The sequence below is a fragment of the Oncorhynchus masou genome, chromosome 33, assembly GCF_036934945.1.
Source record: "Oncorhynchus masou masou isolate Uvic2021 chromosome 33, UVic_Omas_1.1, whole genome shotgun sequence".
Classification (NCBI taxonomy): domain Eukaryota; kingdom Metazoa; phylum Chordata; class Actinopteri; order Salmoniformes; family Salmonidae; genus Oncorhynchus; species Oncorhynchus masou.
Genome location: NC_088244.1, coordinates 31,641,109 through 31,658,559, shown reverse-complemented (window position 1 = coordinate 31,658,559; position 17,451 = coordinate 31,641,109). Strand labels below are relative to the sequence as shown.

Sequence of the window (17,451 nt, the reverse complement as noted above, 5' to 3'; positions counted from 1 at the left end):
CAGGCTACTCAAATGCATCATACTTACTTCAGCAACTGAGCAGAATTGATGATCTCAAACACATTTCGTAATGACAAAGTACACTTTCACGGCAAGGTTGCAGGTGTTGACATATATATATATATATATATATATATATATATATATATATATATATAATTATTTATTTTTAAAACCTTATAGATCCACTTCAAGATAGATGTTTTTGGTAGGATTTATAATTGTTACAAAGTTGCATGAACAGTAATGTAGGAACTAAATTGGGTGCTTATGTTTCCAGCGGGATGTGTTGATGTTGCACTTTACATGTAAAAAGCGCTCAAGAAGACTGCCATGAAATTTGACTAGTTTGACTATTTGTGCAATTTCATCCGAGAACTTTAAACATTTAAACGTTATTTTCTGTAAGTACTTTTCTATTTACTGCCACCCTTTGTATACTATTTGCGTAACGCTATATGAATGGCAAACGTTCAAGTATTGATGGTCCAGAAATTATCTTTTGAAAAAGTCGCATGAGCTAACGTTAGCTATTATTAGCAGAACGAGACATCATGAATGTTAACTATCCTAACTAGCTACTTTCCACATTATTTTACTAGATAGCCGGATGCAACCCCTTTACAGTGTCTTTATGTAGTTGGCAATTATGTGAGTTTACTGAAGGTCAGCCCAGGCCGGCAGATGGCGATATTGAGTCGTTTCATCTTACCGTCCAAAGGGACTGCATGCAGCCGGCGATACACTCATATCCCCTGTGAACCAATTTGTAGATAAAACATTCTTCATTCAGTGTGAAAATGCGTCAACTTACACCTTAAAAAAGATTTGAATGGCAAAGGCGGAAAGAAATAGCTGGCTAGCTAGTTTTACATTTTGGTAATATATTCCAATAAATTTCAGAATTCCCCAAAAATGTTTATGAAGCTAGCTAGCTACATTTTATAGGCTCCCCACTGAGTCGGCCACTTTGAACATCATATTCCCATGCAGCGCTGATTACATTTGACACTTCACGGCCACTGACGTTTGACACGTCACTACTATTTGCATTGAATTGTGGGACATATCAACCCCACAAGTGATCAAAGTTGCTCCCTCAAGCTAAATCAAGGGCTGAGGGGGCAACTTTTGTGAATTGGACTGCCACTTAAGATGGCAACCAAATTGCATCCGGTTTCAACGGAGATTCCCCCGAGGGAAAGTAGTTAGTGCGAGAGTTGAGGGGGTAAAAATAACACAATTGGACCGCAGCCCAAGAGTAAACAGACTGCTACAACCTGATTGGCAGAATGTGATATGCAACATCCAGGACTAGCATTTAAACTCTAGCATGGTGTTGTAAAATGGTGTTTCATGAAGAAATTATGCACACATTTCCCACCTTCTTGCCATTAAATCCTTTGCAGCCTGAATGGAGAATGTTTTATGTACGAACCGGTCCATGGGTATACAAGTTTATAGCCACATGCAGTCCCTTTGGACGGTAAGATCAAACGATTCAATATTGCCATCTACTGGCCTTTGGGCTGTCTGGAGGTAAGAAGATGCACTGGGTAGCTAGCCAGGTAAACAATGGCTCAATGTTAGCTAGCTAGCTACATTGAACTATTACAAATTGTAAAGAAAATTATATTTTTTTATATATATATATTTTTTTACTGTACTTCAGAGGTTTCTGTCCCTGACGATTTTTATTGACCCCTGATCTATATTTCTGACCCATTGCTTTGCCAGGGTCCTGAGTGGAGTAGACATGGCTGACCAGGAAACTGGGCCCAATGGGCTGGCTAAGAGGGCTGCAGCAGGTGCTGCGGTTTTCAAAGTGCGTGAGGCTGCAATGGCTATTCTTCAAAACGAATCTACTGGTAACCTGAAAGTACAAAAACGGATTGCCCCATCGACTCCTTTAATTGTACCAAAACCTTCCCTGAAGCCGTACAAGCGGCCCCCCACTCTGCTATTGCCACCTTCATACAGCGCCAACCCAGTTGGAGGATTTACCTGTGAGGTGTGCGGCCAGAACTTCTTCTCTTTTCCTCAGGTGGTGAGACACAAACAGTTCCACGACGAAGAAAGGCCCTTTCCCTGTGGTGTGTGTGGGAAACGTTTCCTGAGCCGCAGCCACTACACTGAGCACCAGCGGGTTCACACTGGGGAGCGGCCCTTTCCCTGCGACCAGTGTGAGCGCTCGTTCACCACACACCACAACCTGAAGCGTCACCAAACCATCCATGCCAAAGAAGAGGCGTATCGCTGCCGGAAATGTGGCGTGCTTTTCTGCCAGCGCCACGAGTACCCCGGGGGCATGCCCAGACCCGACCTCGAGCTTCGACCTGGGTTTGAGTCCACATCCACGATGCAACCAACACCTCCCATTCAGGTCACACTCACACCCAAGCAGCTTAAGAAGCTTAACAAGAAGCGCAATGATCTCTCAACGAAACATGATCATTCTAAAAAGAAGAAAAAGGGGACTAGAGTCAAACATCCAGGCCCAGCAGAGAAAGTGAATTATGTGCGTCAAGAGGAACTTTGGCCTGTGTTGTTAACTAAAGGAGAAAAATTGCAAAAAGTTGCTTATGACATTGAGGTTATTATATGATCCCACATGATGATAAAATAAATGGGATAATTAGTCCGATCATGATTTAAAAAATAAGTTTGTTTTGTTTCATCTCCACCGATGTGGACGCTGTTTCAGAAAGGAGTTATACCTTGAAACACTTGTTTTGCCTCGCATCATGATTTTGGTATTTATTCCTTCATGAGTTTGAGAAAATAACTTTCCACAATTGATCATGATTTGGAAACATTCTGTCAAGCATTTCAAATGATTAACTGTCCTCTGAAATGTTATGGTTTCGCTTTTGAGATCTTGACCATTTTTTTTTGTATTAGAATAGAATATACACTTTTGAGTTATGATTAATTCAGTTGTTTTGATCCATTGCCATGTAAGGGCTAGTGTCCATGCATTATTATATGACATGCTATTAAACTAGTTAACTCCTCTGATGTGGCACATCAAAATGTATTTCCATATCAAATAATGTTCATCTGCTTTTCAGATTATGTTCATAAAGGCCTGTAAGGGTTTCTCTCTGGGCCTTAACCATTGAGTTGTCCAGAAATTGCCTTCACCAATATATGTAAGCAAAAATGATCATGATGCATTGTTGTTGATTAATTACTAAATGTACCTGTCATAAGAACAAGTGAATCCCGATATCTGTAGTCTGTGTAATGTGGACAGTGTTGTTAAATTTGGGTAACAGAGTCTGTCTATGTCGAAATGATACGTCTCCAGTTGAATTCTGTATAACTACCTCAGGCTGATTGTAAAATGTATTTTTTAAATTGATAATGGGATTACTTACACATTTATTGCCTTTGTCTTTATTAATGACACTTTCCAGGTATTTGTTTTTCATGTCACAAGAAACTCATTTTAAAGTGAATGTAAGCATGCATTGAAATATATTGATTCACAAGGCTTTAAGTTTTGCGGCTGACATCCAAATACCTAACCTAACTGGTGTGATGAATACTGGAAAGTCATTTTGTGTCCGGCTCTGTAATACAGCAGCCGTGTATCGCTTATCTTCACTGTTACAATATGTTAAAGGTAGAATCTGAAATGAAGTAGATGCAGAACTTAAACCTCAAAGTGGGTCAATTTCCGCAACAAATAAGAGCTTTGAAGCGAACGACTCAACTTCTCCCCTGTTTGGTCCAGTAACAGCGTGACGCGAACCCCTGCCCATGCTGTGTGTGACTGAGAACTAAGTCTTGTATCTCGCACAATATCTGCGTGGCAGCGTCATTTCGCTGAGTCTATTTTAAAGAGGCACGCGTCTGCTCCATATATCATCCTTGTTTTACAACAAGAGGTAAACACTCAAATCTGCTTGTGTAAACATGACAATCTAGGGCCCTATGTTGACTCCTATCTCCGATGTAAATATTGGTTAGATTGAATTTAGATTGTCGTTATAGTTACCTTCAGAAACCGCATATATTGTCATTCTAATCTGATATTCCCTGGTCTACCACCGCCACAGTAGAGTTATTACTTTACTCACTTAGGTGTTTTGCTAATCCATTTTGATCTGTCTATAAACGATGTTCTGTAAGGATTGTCTGGGACAAAACCCTGCTCCTTGAAAGCGTTTGCAAACTACATGATATTGAGGGAGTTCTATTAATATGAGTCGCAGTGCACCGGTCTATGTCCCTCGACGTGAACGGGCAAAAGCGGTGAGGGAGAGGCAACCTTTCAAATCTAACAGTAATTGCGTCTCATGGTCATGACGTAAACTAGGTCAGAAACATACTTCTATTTTACATAAAATATATTAGAATTGTCAAACTAATTTTAATTTGGAAGGCAGATAAAGCGTTTTTATCAAAAGTAACCACATCTGCACGTGAACACGGAATCCTACTCATTACTCCACGTGCTTAATCTTGCCTAGGTTTCGCTGTGGGTTTTGAAAGGGCACCTCACCTGGCTCACGCCCGGGTGGTAAACCCGGTTCCAGAACGAATGCTAATTACTTTTCACCAATGCCATTTCCACCGGGGTAACCGGGGCCAGATAATCGAATCCCGTCATTGGCAGGCACCGCACATTTTTCGGCGTTTCCATCCCATTGGTCGCATAATAGCGGTAACATTATGTACCCTTTTTGATTGGGTATAGACAAGAGTCAGCCGCCTCTGAACAATTGCAGTTGATTTGTTAGCAATCTGTATCGGAGCAACCGACTACAATCATTGGCTGATTCCTCCTAAACGACGCCGTTGATTGGTTAATCCATTCGTAGAGTATCACTGGCTGCATGCATGGCTGAAGCGACTGCTGCTGATGCTGTGACCTGGAGTTTGGTGTCAGCATCAGGACCGACAGTGCGTGAAGTACATTATAGTGTCAAGTGGCTACAGAGAGAATAAACAGACGCGTAGACTCATTTTACACAACAGCTAGTTGAAGGGTTGGTTTGAAGGTAAGACCCATTATTTTCCTCAAAACAATTCAAGCAAGTGAAGTGTGGAATAATGAGTCTCGTTGAACCAGTGGCTGTCGCCCGCTGGCGAAGTAGAGCGTGGGGGTCGGCTGGCTATCCAGCCACTAGCTATTTTATTATCTGATCATGTCTGATGATTGATGGGGAAAGCATGGTCAGTGAATTAATTTAATAGCAAATAGATCATGTTTTCAACTAAGCACAATAGTAGAGGTCTATAGTTACGAGCTTTGCAAATACTAAGCGTAGTGTGAAAACTGCACTGCGGATCAGGACGAAGCAGGATTTGAAATGCACTGCTAGCCTTGCTAGCTAGCTGCATGCGAGTTGGTCCTTGTAAACTAGCATTCAAGTAGGTTTTTTTAAATTGCGAAATTACATAAACATGTCAGTTTGTAGTAGATTATTTGGGCGAATTTATGATTTAGCCAACATTGATTTAGCAGATTGCCTGGTACTCACCCCATGATGCACACAGCTGCACCAGTGCCACTTACTGTCCTATCACTCAATACACCACCTTTTACACGTTTAATTGGAACCAGTCTACTTGCTCCTATAATGGAATACAACTGCTTATCGCGAATCTTCCTTATCAAGGTCTGGTAATGCCTCATTAAGCCCCTGCAGCAGGGTGCACAGATGTGTAAATCGTGATGCGTGGTGTATCACTGCCATTGTCGGCATGCACAAAGAAAGAAGAGTGGTGGTTACGTGTGTTATTTCCATTGGAACTTATACATTTGAATGTGTAATGTTGCCTATTAGAACATACTTCCTCATTATTATTCCCCTCCTGTCTTTCTAAGGTCCTGTGCATGGCGTGATGGGGTCCTTCAGCCGACAGGAGTTCTTCCATGAGCTTGCGGAGGGCTGCCTTTTGCCCACCGCTCAGCAGGGCCTGGAGCAGGTGTGGCAGCTTCTGGTCATCTGCCTTCTATGCCGACTTCTCTGGATTCTGGGTGACATTTTACATTCCTTTGCGTGAAATGTGACTTTTGGAATATAACAGAGCTCCTGGTAACGACAGAACACGATGAGTCATAGGAGAGTGATTTTGACATTTGAGAAATGATGTAGAACTGAATAATTAGATGCATGTTCTACTAATGTCTACTACTACATGTTCTCATTCTCTTCTGTGTGCGTTGTTGTTTTTGTTGTCTTGTTCCCCTGGTCAGGCCTCCCCTCTTATGTGAAACACCTGAGCACCGTGGCAGGAGGGTTCTACACCCTGTACCTGTTCTTTGAGCTCCACATGGTGTGGGTGGTGCTGCTCAGTCTACTATGCTACCTCATCCTCTTCCTCTGTCGGCACTCCAGTAACCGGGCCACCTTCCTCTCCATCACCGTTCTCATCTACCTGCTCATGGGGTAGGTAGATCTGTTACCAGGTAACATCCGATGCCTGTTTGAGTAAAGAGAATGGATGATAAACAGCCAGTGATCAAATCCCTCAAAATGCATTGAAAATGGTTGTCTAATTAGTCTACTCTCCCCTTTTCCTTCCAGAGAGTTGCATATGATGGACACCACCACCTGGCACAAAATGAGAGGTTGGTACTTACTCTTAATATTGGCCCATTCCTCCTGACAAAGCTGGTGTAACTGAGTCAGGTTTGCCTCCTTGCTCGCACACACTTTTTCAGTTCTGCCCACAAACTTTCTATGGGATTGAGGTCAGGGCTTTGTAATGGCCACTCCTTGATTTTGTTGTATTTAAGCCATTTTGCCACAACTTTGGAAGTATGCTCAGGGTCATTGTCCATTTTGAAGACCCATTTGCAACCAAACTTTAACTTCCTGACTGATGTCTTGAGATGTTGCTTCAATATATCCACATAATTGTTCCTCCTCATGATCTATTTTGTGAAGTCACCAGTCCCTCCTGCAGCAAAGCACCCCCACAACATGATGCTGCCACCCCTGTGCTTCACGGTTTGAATGGTGTTCTTCGGCTTGCAAGCCTCCCCCTTTTTCCTCCAAACATAACAATGGTCATTATGGCCAAACAGTTTTATGTTTGTTTCATCAGACCAGAGGACATTTCTCCAAAAGTACCATCTTTGTCCCCATGTGCAGTTGCAAACCGTAGTCTGGCTTTTTAATGGCGGACTTGGAGCAGTGGCTTCTTCCTTGCTGAGCGGCCTTTCAGGTTATAGGACTCATTTTGCTGTGGATATAGATACTTTTGGACCCGTTTCCTCCAGCATCTTCACAAGTTCTTTTGCTGTTGTTCTGGGATTGATTTGCACCAAGGTACGTTCATCTCTAGGAGACAGAACGCGTCTCCTTCCTGAGCGGTATGACGGCTGCGTGGTCGCATTGTATTTATACTTGCGTACAATTGTTTGTACAGATGAACGTGGTACCTTCAGGCGTTTGGAAATTGCTCCCAAGGATGACCCAGACTTGTGGAGGTCTACAATTATTTTCTGAGGTCTTGGCTGATTTCTTTAGATTTTCCCATGATGTCAAGCAAAGAGGCAGTGAGTTGGAAGGTAGGCCTTGAAACACATCCACAGGTACACCTTCAATTACATCCACAGGTACACCTCAATTGAATCAAATGATGTCAATTAGCCTATCTAAAGCCATAACATAATTTTCTGGAATTTTCCAAGCTGTTTAAAGGCACAGTCAACTTAGTGTATGTAAACTTCTGACCCACTGGAATTGTGATACAGTGAATTATAAGTAAAATAACCTGTCTGTAGACAATTGTTGGAAAAATTGCGTCACGCACAAAGTAGACTTGCCAAAACTATAGTTTGTTAACAAGAAATTTGTAGAGTGGTTGAAAAACGAGTTTTAAGGACTCCAACCTAAGTGTATGTAAACTTCCGACTTCAGCTGTAATTAATATTTAAAGACTCACTGCGGTATGTATCGGCAGGTTCCCAGATGGTGGTGGCTATGAAGGCCATTTCTCTGGCCTTTGACCTGGACCGAGGTGTGGTGACCAACGTGCCCTCTCCTGTGGAGTTCATGGGCTACATCTACTTCGTGGGAACGGTCATTTTCGGACCCTGGATCAGCTTCAACAGCTACAGAGAGGCTATAGAGGGCCGCAAGCTGGTGAGTTCAGCACTAAGTCTTGTCTTGGTATAGAGATAAGGGTAGCCTAGTTAAACCAGACTAAATGCTGCACTTGCTAGTCTGGTTTAACCATGCTAGGATAGGGGGGGGGACATGGGTGGGGGGAATAGAGAGAGAAAGATGGTATATAGATGTTCTCTTCTTCCTCAGAGCTTCTCCTGGATATGGAAAGTGTGTGTCAGCTGGGTGAAGAGCCAACTATGTCTGGTCATCTCGAATTGTGTTGCTCCCTACCTCTTCCCTTACTTCATCCCCATCTATGGGGACACGCTGCTACACAAGTAAGTGGATTAGCTCACCTCTTAGTGCTGTTGTCATGATTTACTGTCGGTCAGAAAAAGCATCCACAGACATTGATGTTTGTGATCATCCAAAAAAAGTGCAACATAGGGGAGGGTGGGCTAAGTCGAGCCATTTTAGTAATATAGCAGACACTCCTATCCAGAGGGACTTAGAGCATTTATCTTAAGATAACTAGGTGGGACAACCACATATCACAGGCATGGAAAGTACATTGTTTCTCAATAATGTAGCTATCAGTAGAGTCCGAGCTAGAAGGGGGTGGGGGGGGGTCAAGGTGAGGAGGAGCATTATTTTATTGAAATGCTCTTTGAAGAAGTAGGGTTTCAGAAGATGGGCAGGGACTCTGCTGTCCTAGCTTCAGGGAGAAGCTGGTTCCACCATTGAGGTGCCAGGACAGAGAAGAGCTTGGATTGGGCTGTGCGGGAGCCAAGAGACCTGAGGTGGCAGAGTCCTCGGGTTTGGGCGTAGGGTTTGAGCATAGCCTGAAGGTAGGGAGGGGCAGTTCCTCTTGCTGCTCCGTAGGCAAACACCATGGTCTTGTAATGGATGTGAGCTTCACCTGGAAGCCAGTGGAGTGTGCGGAGGAGCAGGGTGACATGAGAGAACTTGGAAAGGTTGAACACCAGGCGGGCTGCAGCGTTCTGGATAAGTTCCAGGGGTTTGATGGCACAAGCGGGGAGCCCAGTCAACAGTGAGTTGCAGTAGTCCAGATGGAAGAGGACAAGTGCCTGGATTAGGACCTGCATCACTTCCTGTGTGAGATAGGGTCATACTCTACGGATGTTGTAGAGCATGAACCTGAAGGCGCTTGTCACTGCTTTGATGTTTGAAGCGAACTACAGGGTGTTGTCCAGGTCACGCCAAGGTTCTTTGCACTCTGGGAAGGTGACATTGGAGTTGTCAACCATGATGGAGAGGTCTTTGAGCAGGCAGGCATTCCCCAGAAGGAAGAGCAGCTCCGTCTTGTTGAGCTTGAGGTACGACATCCAAGTGGAGATGTCTGTCAGGCACACAGAGATGCGTGTCACCACCTGGGTGTCAGAAGGGAGGAAGGAGAAAAGTAGTTGAGTGTGTCCGCATAGGAATGATAGGAGAGACCATGTGAGGATATGATGGAGATGAGTAACTTGGTGTATAGTGAGAAGAGTAGAGGGCCTAGAACCGAGCCCTGGGGGACACCAGTAGTGAGAGTATGTGGTGCAGACACAGATCCTCTCCACATCACCTGGTAGAGCGGCCTGCCAGGTAGGATGCAATCAAAGAGTGTGCAGAGCCTGAGATGCCCAGCCCTGAGAGGAGGATCTGATGGTTCAAGGGGACAGGCTGGTACGCAAGTGAGTGGATTAGCTAACCTCTTAGTGCTGTTGTAATGATTTACTGTAGGTCAGAAAAAGCATCCACATAAATTGATGTTTGTGATTGTCCAAAAAAAGTGTAATATACGGGAGGGTGGGCTAAGTTGAGCCATTTTAGTAATTTGGCTAGTAAGATGAGAACAGAGGAGAGAGAGTCAGCTTTGGCAGAGCAGAGAGCCTCCGGGACACAGAGGAGAGCAGTCTTGGTTAAGTGACCCGTCTTGAAGCCTGACAGGTTAGGGTCAAGAAGATCGTTCTGAGAGAGATAGCAAAACAGTTGATCAGAGACAGCACACTCAAGTATTTTGGAAAGAAAAGAAAGAAAGGATACAGGTCTATCGTTTTTGATGTCAGATATGTTGTGTTGGTTTCTTGAGGTGTGGAGCAACTCAGGCCATTTTTAAGTCAGAGGGGACATAGCCAGTGCTCAGGGATGAGTTGATGAAGGAAGTGAGGAATGGGAGAAGATCTCCAGAGATGGTCTGGTGAAGGGAGCAGGGGATGGGGTCGAGCGGGCAGGTTGTCGGGCAGCCAGAGCTCACTAGTCGCAGAATGTGATCTGGAGAGGGAGAGGAGAACGAGGTCAAGGCATAGGGTAGTTCTGTGTGAGTGAGACCAGTGGACTCAATAGGCTGAGTGAATGAGTAGCGGATGTCGTCAACCATTCTTTCAAAAATGATTGACAAAGTCGTCCGCTGAGAGGGGGTGGAGGATTCAGGAGGGAGGAGAAGGTGGAAAAGAGTTTCCTGGGGTTGGAGGCAGAAGTTATAGTGGTAGAAAGTGGCTTTAGCAGCAGATACAGAGGAAGAGAAGGTGGAGAGGAGGGAGTGAAAGATGATAGGTCCTCACAGCTGCCTTCAGCCCATCCTGTAAGCTCGCAATGAGCCACTCAGTAACGGAGCAGGAGGGCAAGGCTGAGCCGGGCCGGGAGGAAAGGGGACAGTGTGAGTCATAGGACGCGGAAAGGGTGTAGAGTAGGGTCGAAGAGGCAGAATCAGGAGACAGGAGGTAGAAGGATTTAGCAGAAGGGAGAGATGATAGGATAGAAGAGGCCAGAACAGTGGGAGAGAGAGAGAGAGAAGATTGCTACGGCACATTACCATCTGGGTAGGGGCTGAGTGGTTAGGGTTGGAGGAGAGTGGGACAGAACAGGAAACAAAGTAGTGATAAGAGACCTGGAGGGGGGTTGCAGTGTGATTAGTAGGCGAGCAGCCTCTAGTAAAGATGAGGTCAAGCGTATTGCCTGCCTTGTGAGTTGGAAGGGGTTTGGGAAAGGGTGAGGGGAAAGAGAGAGTTGGAAAGAAATAAATCAAAGGCACACATCGGGTGGTTGAAGTTGCAAAGCATGAAGAGTGGTGAGCCATCGTCAGGAAACCAGCTAATCAAGGTGTCAAGCTCACTGAGAATCTCTCCAAGGGCACCTGGTGGGTGGTAGATGACAATAATGTTAAGCTTGAGTGGACAACTGACAGTGACAGCATGGAATTCAAATAAGGAGATGGACAGGTGAGAGATGGAGAAAAGATCAAATCTCCACTAAGGATAAATGAGTAGCCCTGTGCCATCACCATGACGACCAGATGCTCTCGGACTATGAGAGAAAACAGTCAGATGAAGAAAGAGCAGTTGGAGTTGCGGTGTTCTCCGGGGTGATCCATGTCTCCGTCAGGGACAACAAGTCAAGGGACTGAAGGGCAACTAAATTAGAAATGTTGCAGCCAAGGGGTGGGGAGCGTCTGTAACGCCTACAGGGAGAGGTGCGAACAGGTAGAGAAAACACACACAGTTGACAAAGCTACAAAAGAGCAACATTTGATAATCTGGAAATAACGAGGTACAATACTCCGGTGCGAGAGTGGTGTGGAGCCTTCCCTTTTTTCCTTTCTCGATTAACTCCACAGAACAACTCGGCAAAACAGTCTTTGTTTCAGCGACGGTCTTAGTTTTGTGACAAAACCGCCACTTCCAGCTGCCGCTGAGAAACCAGGGTATTTTATTAGGATCCCCTTAGCTGTTGCAAAAGAGGCAGCTACTCTTCCTGGGGTCCACAGAAAACATGAAATAACTCAGAACCTTAATAGACAATAACAGCTCAAGGCCAGAACTACATCAATTTAAAAAAAGGGGGAGACTGAATAACTAACAATATCTGCTAATTGCCTAGCAGAGGTGGAGAGCACGCCGTACTGATTGCTGATTGCCTAGGAGAGGTGAAACCACTCCCTCTCCAATACAGCCACTGATTACCGAAACAAGTCACAAATTGCCCTGCCTCTTGACCCTGGTTGATGTGTCAACAACAATCTGCAAATGATGCGCAGTCAGCAGTTCACACACCAAGTAGGCTACTGGGAAAACAGACATGCACTTAAAGGAGATGGCCCTAGCTAGCAAAAAGACAGTACTAGACCACAACAGACAACGACAAAAAATATATATACTCATCACTCCTGGCGATATCAGAAGTCTTCTAGCTGTAGAATGAAGTGTATACCTAGAAATTATCCGAATACATGTAAACATTACAGTTTTGAAGCATAGCTTGTCCAAAAAAAGTGTTCTCTTGGCACAACTTAGCCGGGCTATGGGGTAAGTTAAGTCGCCTACACGTTTCTGTACTGAATTAAATAATACCACTACCTTTTTAGAACCAGGTATATCTTTATTTCCCAAACACAATTCAACACAATCGCAATCGTTTTTTAAATTATTTTTCAACATTTTAAGCATCTTTTAATAATAATACTTGGGGTATGTAGCGCTTTTCAAGGACCCAAAGTTGCTTTACAGTTGTAAAAATGAAAATAAACAAAACAAAACCTCAAAAAAACATGATTTAAGAGAGGGGTGCAGTCAAAGAAGGGAAAGAGAAGATGCATCAGTGTATGGGGAGGGTTGGGATTTGGATATTCCGTTTAGGGTAAGGGTTTGGGTTAGGTGCTGCTCAGTATGTGTTTGTGACGCATAACACCTAACAAATACTTTGTTTGTTTTTTTAATCACTTTTATCATAGGTCAGGCCCTGTTGTTACCTCATGTGCCAATGATATTGCCTTGCATTATGCCTGGGAAGAAAACACTTCAATTTGCTCAACCCCAAGGAAAACATTTTGACTATATTATCCCACACAGCTACAAGGATGCACTTTCATGCAGGTTTAGGACCTGATATTGAAGCTTTTAGGGACCCCAACAGATTTATCGAATAATCTTAAAAACATCTACTTTGGTTTAGATAGAAACATCATAAAACCTCTTAACACAATACATTCATTTGACTTGTGAAAATCTGTTGTTTTTTTTACCCGACTTTGCTAACCACTTGGTTTCTTCCTTTACAGACTCCATGAAATGGTGTCCTCTTCCTAAATACTTGGTCAAATTATTCATTTTCTGTATGGTTTCCTAGAAACTAGTGTGGCTCAATTTACCCCTTTGGCTCAACTAACCTTACTCTCCCCTCAATGTTTTTGTAGGAAAGCTATTTGAGTAATGTGTTTCAGTAGTGTAACGGTCCAATTCTTATTTGTTTCTTTCTCTCCCATTCAATAAATGGTCTTGTCTTGCCTGTGCTTTATCCCCAGCAAAACAAAACGGAAGATCGGGTAATTATTTATCTGATATTGTGACGATAGAATGTCCCCCCCCCCCGCCTGTCCCTGTAATTAATGCTGCATGTCCATTTCTAACTCAGCAGCTGTGCCACCTCCCTGTCACCTGCACGTCTGTACACCAATCATTCCCCCAACCTTGTCTCTCTGCCCTGCCCACTCATGCCATGAGACTTAAAAATGTGAGTCTGTGTCAGTTAAATGTATTAAATCAAATGAAATGGTGATAAATGATTACAATTTTCCTTCAATTGTTTGCTGCACAGAGGTGCTGTGGCAAGGTACTGTATGTTTTGGCAATTTATATTAAAATAGAGAAGTTGTATTGTTGTTAAGTGTGATTTGAGGCTTTAATTGTGCCAAGTGTCTTCTAATCGAACCTTCTTTCATTGACCTTTAGCTGGCTCCTAGCCTACGAGAATGCACTCTCCTTCCACTTCAGCAACTACTTTGTGGGTTACCTGAGTGAGACCAGCACCACTCTGGCTGGAGCAGGCTTTACTGAAAAGAAAGACAACCTCAAATGGTCAGTGCACTGAGGCCCCCCCCCCCCAGTTCTCTTTTACCCCTCAAACAGCCCAACTGAAATGCCTGTGTTTTCTTCTCCAGGGATATGACTGTTGCTTGGCCCCTTCATGTGGCGTTTCCCAGATCTATGGTGGAGGTGGCCACCTCGTGGAATCTGCCCATGTCCCGATGGCTCAGCACCTGTAAGCTTTCTGTGAAATAGAACATATTTACAGCATTGTGAGGCTACATATAACAAATAATACAACCTTTCCCCCCCTCCCCCCTCCTATTTTCACAGTTGTCCTCCTACAATGACATTTAAAGCAGTAAACATCCCAACTCAATTGCTCTTCTTTTTTAAAACCGGAATACAAAGTTGATCCCCTGACAACTGTCTCTGTCTGATCACCCAGATGTTTTTGCCAGTGCTCGCAACCTTGGACCCTTTCCAGCCATCCTCGTGACTTACGCAGCCAGTGCACTTCTACATGTGAGTATGAGCGAGCAGGTGCAGGTGTGAGTATGAGTGTGTATAAGAGATCATTTCGTTATACCGTTGTCTCCTTTGGCCTTTAGGGTCTGAGCTTCCACCTGGGTGCAGTGCTACTGTCTCTCGCCTTCATCACATATGTTGAGCATGGTAAGTCTGTAAAAGATGTGGCTAGCTATAAAAAAATTAAAAAAATTGAATGAAAATAAACTTTCAAATTTTATTTCAGTTCCACGTTACCTTTCAGGGATAACATTGTTTACACCTGGAGAATAACTTTAGGTGACATGCGGAGTTTGTTTATTACTAATCAAACAATCAACTTGGATGTGGCACAATGCACAGCAAATGTTGAGTAGGCGTGATAGGATAAATGATTGTGACCTTTATTTGATTGCGTACCCTCTGTTCCAGTTTTGCGGAGGAGACTGGCAGACATTTTAAACGCGTGTATTCTGTCAAAAAAATGTCAGCCAAACTGCACTCACAAGAACAAAAAGGTATAGTTCAATAAGAAATAAAAAAGTGATTTATGCATAATGATATTTTCTTGTGTAAAGTCTAAAGATTTTTCAGTGTTGGTCACATGCAAATGAACCATACAACATTGCGCAATAACTCTTATATTGATGCCCAAAAAATCCTCAATAAGAATGTTTGCATTACAGCATGACCTTTCTTCTCTTTCTCCCATCCACACAGGCTCCGTGGGTGTACATTATTAATATAGCCTTCAGTGCCCTGGCAGTCTTCCACCTGGCATACCTGGGCTCTCTGTTCAACTCCAGTGTGGACTACATGGATGATGATGAGGAGGTAACTATTTACGGAATGCTTTTCAGCTATAAGATGGCCAAACTCTCATACATTACTCTGATTATGCAATGTCACGTAGCATCGTCAGATCTTTCAGAACAAAGCGTTGTGGTCGATTTGTGTATTTCAAACGCATGTCGGTTTTCTCCCTCTACAGAGTGGCGTGGCCAACCACACCATTCAGAAGTGGTCGGAGCTGAGCTGGGCCAGCCACTGGGTGACGTTTGGCTGCTGGGTGCTCTACCGCATCATCCTCTAGATGTGTGAGGGAGAGGGAGCGAGAGAGAGCTGGGGACAGAGAGACATATAGAGAAGGGAAGCAATAACAAGAGGGAATTAACGTAAGCCTGTTAAGGAAAGACCGGCTTTCTACTCCTGCACTGTGAAGTTGTATTGAAGAGTACACACAACCACCCGATGGACAGAATATGAACTATTTTCTCAATACCAACATACAGTGCTCAGGACACCGCCTAAGAGACGAGGTAATCTACTTACTGTAACCTGCTGGCGACAAACTATTTTTGATACTCTTGAAATAATGCCCCACTCTTCCTTTAATCACATCGTTTCGTTTGAGCTGCTGCATTTGTCTACCCCTTGTGGCGAGATGGATCAACAGCAGATGTGGATCAACAGCAGATGTGGATCAACAGCAGATGTGGATCAGACATCTCCATGCGATTCTCAATACTCATCCTGTTAGCATGACAGTGGTCAATCATTCACTCTCTTCCATGAACAACTAAGAACCCGTTGTCTAGTTTTCAGAAGTGATTCCGTAATACGCCATTAAAGTAATATTTTCCTTTTCCTCCGTATTCGAAAGCTACATTTTGTTATTTCACCCTACTTGGTTGTTACATTTGTTGAGCATGTAAAAACCCTGTTTTTATGACCACACAAACCAGCATTATAAGAGCATATTTCCGTTGTGGATTTTAATAGAAAATGTATGTATTTTTAATTTATAGAAATAAGTGTACATTGGTGTTTGTGCATTTTATACTATGTTTTTCATCCTAGTGTAATTTGAGACATTTTTTCCATTTTCCTGTTAATAACTATGTAACTGATATCTCTACCACATTATTGTAGTTCAGTCAAAAATACAAAGGTATTTAATTGCTCAGTAAGGGTTTTACATGTTGCTTTAACGCTGATTATGAAAATGCACAACTTATGATGAAGTTGCATCTGTAACCAAAGCCGTTGGTCATTTTCGACATGCTGCTCTTTTTAACATGCTTGGTAAGGAAATGAATAATTCATGATGAAATACTTACTGCTCCTGAACACACTGGACATTGAAACCTACTGCTCATTTGGTTCATGTGATGAGGGCCAGTCCAGAAACGACCCTTAAGGACTTTTGTTTCCAGTTGGTTTCGGTTACACAACGGTGACTGGGAAACATACACAAACATATACTGTCATTTACTAGGCTTTCCCTTAGAATACAAGGTTCATGCGATGCACATGTGCACAGTCTAAGCAAACCACCTTCCACCACTGTCCCTTTGTCAAACTTTGACCTATCTGTGTGATGCTACTGAGAGAGGTCTGTGATATTTTTGAATACATTTTCTATCAAACGGTAATCACTGTCTTATCGTCAAATCCCATCAAATGTTATCAGTCACATGCGCCGAATACAACAGGTACCATAAAGGTGAAATGCTTTACTTTACGAGCCCCTAGCCAACAATGCAGTAATGTATCAAATAAGAATATGAAATAAAAGTAACAAGTAATTAAAGAGCAGCTGTAGAATAACAATAGCGAGACTATTCACAGTGAATCTTTGTTTCATGTTCATGTGAAGAACTATTCACTGTTAAAGGAAGCTAACTGAAACAATAACAAAGTGGGCACCCCGCCTCTGTTTTGGCAAAAAGCTGAGGGTTGGACCTGGAGAAATGTAACCACTCTCAAATTAATAGAAAGAGCTATGGATGCAAGAACTGACTATCCATGATATAAAAAAAAATTAAACATGTTTTGAGGCTATAAAGTGTTTGTTGTTTACAAACATTGGAGTTAAGCAAGCTTATATGTTGGGTTCTCGTGGAGTGTGACAGTTGCACTAAGCTCATGAGGCATTTATAAGTTATATTCTTCAAGAATCAATGGGTATATATCATTCATTTCTAAGTCCAAAAATGGATTTAGCAACTAAGGATTCTAGCTTAAAGTAAACCATTTCTGCAAAGCAGACCTGTTCTTACATGACATTC

General features: G+C 43.1%; 2 protein-coding genes across 3 annotated transcripts; both read left to right on the top strand.

The window, feature by feature from the left end:
* The first annotated feature begins 306 nt into the window (after positions 1-306).
* Positions 307-3,502, top strand: LOC135527565 (zinc finger protein 492-like). 2 transcript variants are annotated; one of them, XM_064956059.1, is made up of 2 exons: positions 307-404; positions 1,738-3,502. In XM_064956059.1, exon 2 carries the CDS (start codon positions 1,757-1,759, stop codon positions 2,603-2,605), a length of 849 nt encoding a protein of 282 aa, XP_064812131.1. In that variant the 5' UTR covers positions 307-404; positions 1,738-1,756; the 3' UTR covers positions 2,606-3,502. The 2 variants fall into 2 exon arrangements, with proteins under 2 accessions (XP_064812131.1, XP_064812130.1); XM_064956058.1 differs by lacking the exon at positions 307-404 and adding an exon at positions 1,059-1,486.
* A 1,418-nt stretch (positions 3,503-4,920) lies between these two features.
* On the top strand, positions 4,921-17,214 carry LOC135528264 (protein-serine O-palmitoleoyltransferase porcupine-like). The gene is made up of 14 exons (XM_064957228.1): positions 4,921-5,009; positions 5,840-5,992; positions 6,212-6,404; positions 6,543-6,586; positions 7,927-8,108; positions 8,280-8,410; positions 13,372-13,392; positions 13,799-13,924; positions 14,008-14,108; positions 14,322-14,398; positions 14,485-14,548; positions 14,813-14,898; positions 15,101-15,214; positions 15,372-17,214. Exons 2-14 carry the CDS (start codon positions 5,857-5,859, stop codon positions 15,471-15,473), a joined length of 1,377 nt encoding a protein of 458 aa, XP_064813300.1. The 5' UTR covers positions 4,921-5,009; positions 5,840-5,856; the 3' UTR covers positions 15,474-17,214.
* The last annotated feature ends 237 nt before the right edge of the window (positions 17,215-17,451 follow it).